The 8,306-nt window shown below is 38.2% G+C and overlaps 1 protein-coding gene across 1 annotated transcript in view; it reads left to right on the forward strand.

Annotated features, from left to right (window-relative positions):
- TBC1D8B (TBC1 domain family, member 8B (with GRAM domain)) overlaps window positions 1-8,306 on the forward strand; it is a 112,193-nt gene that overhangs the window by 71,245 nt on the left and 32,642 nt on the right. The window contains exons 12-14 of the mRNA XM_006889896.1: window positions 773-1,058; window positions 2,291-2,420; window positions 3,456-3,554. Coding sequence (XP_006889958.1) covers window positions 773-1,058; window positions 2,291-2,420; window positions 3,456-3,554 — 515 coding nt within the window. The remainder of the gene's footprint in view (window positions 1-772; window positions 1,059-2,290; window positions 2,421-3,455; window positions 3,555-8,306) is intronic.

Raw genomic sequence — 8,306 nt, forward strand, 5'->3', positions numbered from 1 at the left:
GGACACACTGACAAAGGAGATTAATCAGAACTGGCTTTGACAAGCACTGTGGCAATTGGACAATTAAAACAGACATTCGGGGGCGGGGAAGAAAATCAAACTGGGGACAGGGGTAGAGAAAACAATGCAACAATGAATGAATGAGAAACCAAAATCTTTGTAAATGTTCATTAAAACTAATTTAATAATAATTAAAAAAAACAATGAGATATGGTCTCAATAAACCTTCATTGGTTTTTTTCAGTGACTGTACTCCCTCTTTTGTTACAGTTATGTGTTTTCTCTTAAGTTCTATTGGATATTAAACTCTTTAAAGACGAGACTATGCCGTCTCTTGTAGCACCTAGTGCAACTCTCTGCATTTCCCAAAAACTTGATAGTTTCTCCCTGAATTTCACTTGAGTTTCTCAAGTGCTGCTTGATGCATGACACTCCAGTAGCATAGAGCTGAAAAAACAGTGAGAAAGTTCATAATTTCAGAAAGAGTTGTTCATTATTGTTGTTCGTTGCCATCAAGTTAGAACTGACTCATAGCTGTCCCTCCTGTGAATTTTCAGAGGCAGTAAATTACACAGGTGGTGATTGTCCATCTTTCTCCTGTGGAGTAACTGGTGTACCCAAAACATGTACCCTTGGATTAGCAGCACAGCTCCTTACGTAACAATAGGCTACCAGAGATGAACTAAATCCACATACTAATAGAAGTATGAGATGTTACAAACAGCTCTTTTTAAAACATGTTCCTTTTTCAGCTTATTTTGTTATTTTTCAGGTGCCTTGGTGGATCAGGCAGTCTTTGAAGAACTTATCAGGGATCAACTTCCTCAGCTAACTGAACACATGACCGATATGACCTTCTTTTCTTCAGTTTCTCTCTCATGGTTTCTCACACTTTTTATTAGTGTGCTACCTATTGAGAGTGCAGTGAATGTGGTAGATTGTTTTTTCTACGATGGAATAAAGGCCATTTTACAACTGGGACTGGCAATCCTTGACTATAATTTAGACAAATTGCTGGAATGTAAAGATGATGTGGAAGCTGTGACAGCTTTAAACAGGTACCTGCAAGAACTGTAGCATTAAATCTGGAAAGGATCTGAGAGATTGTTTTAAGTCCTTTGTTTGAAGATAAGAAAACTGAACCCTAGAAATTTCAAACAGTTTTCCCAAGGTCACAAAGCTAGTTAAATGGAAGAGCAAAATCTAAAGCCTAGTTTTTTGTCTTCAAATAGAATACAGTAAAACAAAAGTATATAATTTGAAAATTAATCACAAAGCTCTTTTTTACATGTTGTACTAATAGTATTGATTGAACATGGTGGTATCTTCATAGTTCCAGTCTGAGCGATAAAATGTCTCTAGAAAATTCTTTGAGAGGGTAAAGGAGATTGATCATGTGAAATGTTCAGTAGGGGAAATTGTTCTGGTTTCCAAGTGATTTCAATCAGATTAGACTTCAATTTCTTAGTAGGTTCTTTTGTTTAGTTTGCTTTTATAAATACAGTTTTATGTTGGAGCACATGAGCTCTCTGTGTGTGTGCGAGCATGCATATGTTAAAGGAATTAATATTTGAATGCATGATAATTATAATAGTGTACCAGATCTCATCATGTACAGAACAAAAATGCAAATTCCTCACTCACATTTGGTACCCTCTGTGATAAAGCCTTTTTTAATGTGCCTTTCTTAATTTTTTTTTCTCTATGTCGTTGTTATTGTGTGCTGTTGAGTCAGAACCAAACCATAACTGACCCTCTGGTGGGTTTTCAGAGGCAATGAATCACATGGGAAGAGATTGCCCATCCTTCTCCCACAGAGGAGAGGGTTGATTTGAGCCACATGCCTTTGGGATTGCAGCGCAGCTTCCTGTCACTAGGCCACCGGTGCTCGTTATGCACCTGTATATATTGTATATTTTCTCCATACGCACCTCTTTCTACTGCATATTTTCTCCATATGCACCTCTGTATACTGTATATTTTGTTCCTACTGGGCTGTGCGACATTCACGAAGTCCACACAGAACCTGTTTGCTTCCCTCAAGTCCACACCCCCCCTTTCTGATATTATTTCTTTGCTACTCCATCCCCCATCACCTTTGTCTTCCTAATTCCTAATATCCTCAAATTGCATTTCTCCAGAAGTCATCCCCTTGGCTCACTTGCCTTTTCAGTTTAAACTAACCACTGACTTACTAGGGGAATAATTCACTGGCCTTTTCTCTGCCTTAATAACTTTTGTTACACTAATTAGCAATCTCTCTCTCTTTTTTTTTTTTTTTTTTGGCTAGGTTCTTTGACAGTGTCACAAATAAAGATAGCCCACTGCCTTCAAGTGTTCAGCAAGGTTCAGCTATGAGTGCTGAAAAAAGTGGTCATATTGGAGTGGATATTACAGAGTTGATTAAAGAGTCAAATGAGGTAAGTTTTAGGAGAGAGGTTTGTATTATAAATACCTAAACCCCACTCCAAACCCACTGTCATTGAGTCCCTGTAGAACAGAGTATACCTACTTCATAGGTTTTCTATAGACTTATTAAATTTTTAAGGAATCAACTATCACCTCTTTCTCCCCCTGAAGCATCTGGTAAGTTTGAACCACTGATACTTCGGTTATCAACTGAGTGCTTAACTGTATCATTTATAAATAAAACTCAAAACTCACTACTACTGTCAAGCTGATTGTGACTCATAGTGACCTACCAAATTTCAGAGGCTATGGATCACAAAGGGAAAAGGACTACACACTTTCCTCTCATGGAGCCACTAGTGGATTTGAACAACCAGAGACATGCAGCCTTTGGGTTAGCAATACAACTAGCCATGAATTACATTACCAGAGCCTATTTTAAGTCACTGACTCAGTAACTGGGGTCATAGGGTAGGTAAGTGTGTCAGAAATGGTGACACTGCCTCAGGAATGGGAAGGCTTCAGGGCTATATTACAAATAGGCCGCTATGAGTTGCAGGCAACTTGACAACACATAACAACAACTGTTGTCACATCTGTAATGAGATATTAAAAGTGAGATAATTATGTAAGATACAACTTAGACTCTAACTTGATTGAGTGCTATGAGATGCTCCTACACTTTGTAAACGCCTCAGCCTGAATTTTCATGATATAAAACTTACATTAGCTTGCTTTTACAAATAATGACAACTTTTAAATACCTCTCGGTATATAAAAAGGGACAAATGATTCTCAGAGTCTAAGAATTTCACCAGTGTTCTTGTACTTAATCCAGACATGTAGTAGATGGAATTCTCTCCAGTGAATATATAGAAAAGCTGAAGCGTAGGAGGTGAAAATTTGCATAATCACCTAACAAGTCAAGAAAATAGCTAGAAATAGAACCAAAGCCTCTGAGAATGGAGTCTGATGAAATCCAGCCATAATAAGACAAGGAAATGTTTATTGTGAATGAATATCCACTGCAATCATCTTTCTTTCAGAAATATGGTAATATTCGCTATGAGGATATATACAGCATGCGCTGTCGAAATAGGCTGTATGTGATACAGACTCTAGAGGAAACAACAAAGCAGAATGTGGTGAGTATCCATCCAATGGGAAATCCAGTTGGGATAACATATTTTCCCTCAACTTCCTTAGAAATGGTATTGTATCTGTGAGGAAAAATGAACTTGCCAAGGCTTAGTGTACTGTAAATGACTCAAGAGGGAATAAGTTCTCTTTCTTCTGATTGCCAGTGCTAGTGACTCTAGTATATTCTGTGGTATTTGACCTTCAGAGCTATTGCAGCTCAGTATCAAATGCTGTGATGTAGGTGTTTAAGCATAAGCTATTGTCAGTGTGCTTCATTAATAACTACTGACCCACATAGCATTCAATAGTACTAATAAATATTTTTATTGATGGCTACCTAAAATAAAGAGAAAAGGCTATCAAGTATTTTTTTAAATACAGGTAAACATCTGTTAATATCTGTTCGAGTAATGTCCTGGTACATATATGTTCCTGATCCTATAAGGTTTTCTTCCTTTTGTCTTTTTTTTAAGGGAAAGTTGTTGTTGCTGTTGTTGATTGCTGTAGAGTCGAGCATGACTCTTAGCCACCTTCTATAACTGTCGACATTTATCAAAGTTCATTGTTTCTGGAAGCATGTTGTTTAGGAAGTGGATGCCACTGCTGCTTTCTAAGGGAAAGTAGTCTCCTTTTATTATTTTTCTAATTATTTTTTAAAAAAATAACAAATGATGGCTAACTTTGAAAAGATTGGAATCCCAGAACATTTAATTATGCTCATACAAAACCTATACCTAGACCAAGAAGCTGTTGTCCAAACAGAGTGAAGGGACGACACACTGCATGGTTTAAAATCAAGAAAGGTGTGCATCAGGGCTTTATCCTTTCTCTGTAAATAGTCTATCTGTATGCTGAACAAATCATTCAAGAAGCTGGACTTTATGAAGAAGAATGTGGCATCAAGATTCAAATTAGTTATTAATAGCCTGCATTATGCAGATGACACAGATTTGCTGGTTGAAAGGGAAAGTCTTGAGGCATTTGCTGCAAAAGATCAAAGACTTCAGCCTTCAATATGAATTACATCTCAACTTCAAGAAAACAAAAATTCTTGCTACTGGATCAATAGGCAACATAGATGGAGAAAAGATTGAAATTGTTAATGCTTTCATCTTACTTGGATCCATAATCAACATCCCTGGTACCAGGAGATGCATAGCTTTATGAAAGTCTGCAGTTAGGGACCTCTCCAAATTATTGAGGAGTAATGATGTCAGTTGAAAGACTAAGGTGCACCTCTCAGTCACTTGCTGTGCACCTAGAGTTGGACAATGAATATGGATAACAGAAGAATCAATGCCTTTGAGTTGTAATGTTGGAGAAGAGTCCTGAATATACCATAGCCTCTCAAAAGAACAGATATGTCTTGGAGAAAGTCCGGCCAGAATGTTCCTTGAAGGCAATGATAGCTAAGCTTCATCTCACATACTTTGGGCGAGTTGTTGGGAGAGGTTATTCCTTGGAAAGGGGCATCATCCTTGGAGAGGTAGAGGGTCAGTGAAAGAGAGGAAGACCCTCAAAGAGACAGATTGACATAATTACTGCAGCAACAGGTTAAAGTGTGTCAGGTATGATAAGGATGGTGCAGGATAGGACAGACTTCTAGATGAATTATTCATAGGGCTTCAGTGAGTCATACTTGAATCAAGAGCACCTAACAGTAACAATTTTAAGGGCATTCTGGCAGCTTATTGTTGAGGAATTGTACTACCAACCAAAAGGCAAGCAGTTCAAATATACCAACTCTGAGGAAGAAAGATGGACAACTTCCATGAGATTTACTGCCTTTGAAAACCCACTGACTAAAGGATCAGATATGGGTCAGTTTTGACTCAAAGGTTCTCAGCAACACCACCAACTGGTAGTCTAGTGATAAAGAGTTGTGCTGCCAACACAAAGGCAGCAGTTTGACTCCACCACCTACTCTAGGGAAGAATGATGGGCAATTTTGCATGAATTTACATTACAGTCTCTGTAAACCTGCTAGAGGGTCACCTATGAGTCAGTTCTGACTCAATGGCACACGAAAAAACAATGATTCTAAATACTCCAAACCTAAATTCTTGCAGCACTGGACCATGAGTAAGATATAGACAAGTGAGACAGAGAACATGGCTCTGGACAGTGACTCTCAGGCTTTGTCCCAGAGGACAAGTGGGAGAAACATCTACTTAGTGGTGCGGGGTGTGCTGTGCTTCCAGTCATCTCACTTGCTCTCACTTTCTATCTGCAGCACCCCACTCAGCCACTTTTTTGCAGGCCTCTGTCAGAAGTTCTAACAACAAGGGGCAGCAGCAACAAAGTATGTTAGACGAAGCTTCAGAATCCTTGACTCCAAGGAGCATTCCAGCTTCACCCTTCTCCAGGACAAACGTGTTTATTCTCCTAGCAGTCCGTGGTATATTCAACACTCTTCTCCAGCACCACAGCTCAAAGTGTATATGCATTTAATGATTTTCACTAGCTTCTTTGAAGAATTCTAGCAGTGGGCTCCCAAAACATTTAATGTGTGGACACAACAGCCAAATCACATAAAATCCTATTTCACTGAACTTGTCACGAATGTTATCATAGAAGAATGATGGATGGTTTTCTCCCCATTATGATTTATAGCCTTAGAAACCTCAGGGAATGTAGCCATGAGCCAAAACTGATTCAATAGCAGTGAGTTTGAGGGTTTTTTTCTACGTCATAGATGTTGTGACACATACTTGGATTTTCTTTTTAATGTTTGGAGGGACACATGTTTGTGTTGTTAGGCACTGTTGAGTCCAAGTGTGACTCATAGTGACACTATGAACAACAGATCTAAACCTTGTCTTGTCCTGTGCAGTGCTCACAATCTCAGACACACTCAAGACCATTGCTGCAGTCACTGGGTCAAGCCACCTGGTGGAGGGTCTTTGTCTTCTTCGCTATCCCCTCACCTTTCCAAGTATAATGTCCCTCTCCAAGGAATAGGCTTTTGTAGCCACATTTCCATAGGATGGACACATAAGAAGCTGTTAATATCTCTTGCCTCTGGTGAATCTATACCGTTTGTACTTTTTAACATGATCATATATTACTTTTGTAATTTCGAAAAGAATTTGTTTCCATACCTGAATGATTTGCAAAGTAAAGTGTTCTAAAAACATAATACAATCACTTTGTGAAATTATATCTTACTTGTTAACGACTTTAATTTACTTGGCTCCATAATCAAAACGCTTGGTACCAGCAGCCAGGAAATTAAAAGACTGATTTCATTGGGAAAGTCTGCTGTCTGAGACCTCTTCAAAGTACTGAAGAAATACGATGTCAGTCTGGAGACTAAGGTGTGCCTGATCTAGGTCATAGTCTTTGCCATCACTTGCTATACATCAGAAAGCTGGGGGATGATAGAAGGAGAATTGATGCCTTTGAACTGTGGTGCTGAGTATTGAATATACCATGGACTGCTAGGAGAACAAACAGGTTCATCCTAGAGAGGTTGAGACCAGGCTGCTCCTTGGAGACAAGGATTCTGAGGCTTCATTTTACTTACTTTGGACATGTTGCAAGGAGGAACCAGTCCTTGGAGAGGGACATCATGCTTGGGAGTGTGTAGGAACAGTTCAAGAGAAGAAGACTCTTGATGATATGGATTGATTCGGATACTAGGGTAATGTGGATAGGTGTGTCAGAGACAACAGTGTTGGCACAGGATAGAACAGGGTTCAGGGCTATTGTACATAGGGTTGCTGTGAGTTGCAGGCGACTCAGTGGCACATGAACAGCAACAACTTGCTAAAAGGCTGTGTCCTCATGCTCAGAGACTTTTAAACCTTGGAAAAGTAACATTTCTGAAGAACTTAGGTTTATTATGCAATTAAATAATTTAGCAATGTCACTGTGACAAGGCATAAAGCTCCTTTGTCTCTTGTCTTGGTTTTCTTATATTGGGGGGGGAATTGCTAAAGTAATAAATTATCATTGTTAATAATTCAGACATCGAACTATAAAAAGTTAATGTCTCTATTCTAGGAGTCACCATTACTAAAAATAATTTCACATATGTCCTTCCATATTTTGTGTCCATACATCTGCAGATGTGTGTCTTTTGAGGAGTGGGCTGAAGGGTAGTTAAAGTTTTTAAAATGAGATTGTGCTGTCCACTTTGTTCTGCAGTTTATTTTTTTCACTTAGAAATAGATCATGGTCATTGTAGATCTGTATTGCCTCCCTCTTTCTTTTTTTATCCAAAAAGACTCAAATATTTACTGTATGGCAATTCTCAGAAAAAGTTTGCCAAATCATATTTTCCCTAAAAATGCTTTATCTTTTTCCTTTATTAAACTTAGAATACTTTCTAATTAAATAAGTAATGAAGATAAGTGTGTCAGAGACAATGAGATTGACTGAGGATAGAGCAGGGTTCGGAGCTATTGTGCCTAAGGTCACTATAAATCACAAACAATGGCACATAACAACAACAAAAATTTGAATGTTTACTTGTCTCCCTGGAATGCCAGCTCTATGTTAAAAGGGATTTTTTTTTGTTTATTTAGTATAACCCAGTTTCCAGGTATGTAGACTGAATCAGTCAGTATTCCATGAATGAACCCGAGTTCAACCTGGTTTCTTTGGGGTTTGGGGTTTTTTTTTTTATTTTAATTGAGATTTTAATGAAAGTTTATAGAGAACTTGGATTTACATTCATTCATTGTTGCACATTGTCCTCCCTGCCAACCCAGTTCACTTTTCTCTTTTTTTTTTTTTAAAAAAAAAATTCTTTC

Source organism: Elephantulus edwardii, unplaced genomic scaffold (genome assembly GCF_000299155.1).
Source record: "Elephantulus edwardii isolate Elephantulus edwardi_28Jun2011 unplaced genomic scaffold, EleEdw1.0 scaffold00083, whole genome shotgun sequence".
Classification (NCBI taxonomy): domain Eukaryota; kingdom Metazoa; phylum Chordata; class Mammalia; order Macroscelidea; family Macroscelididae; genus Elephantulus; species Elephantulus edwardii.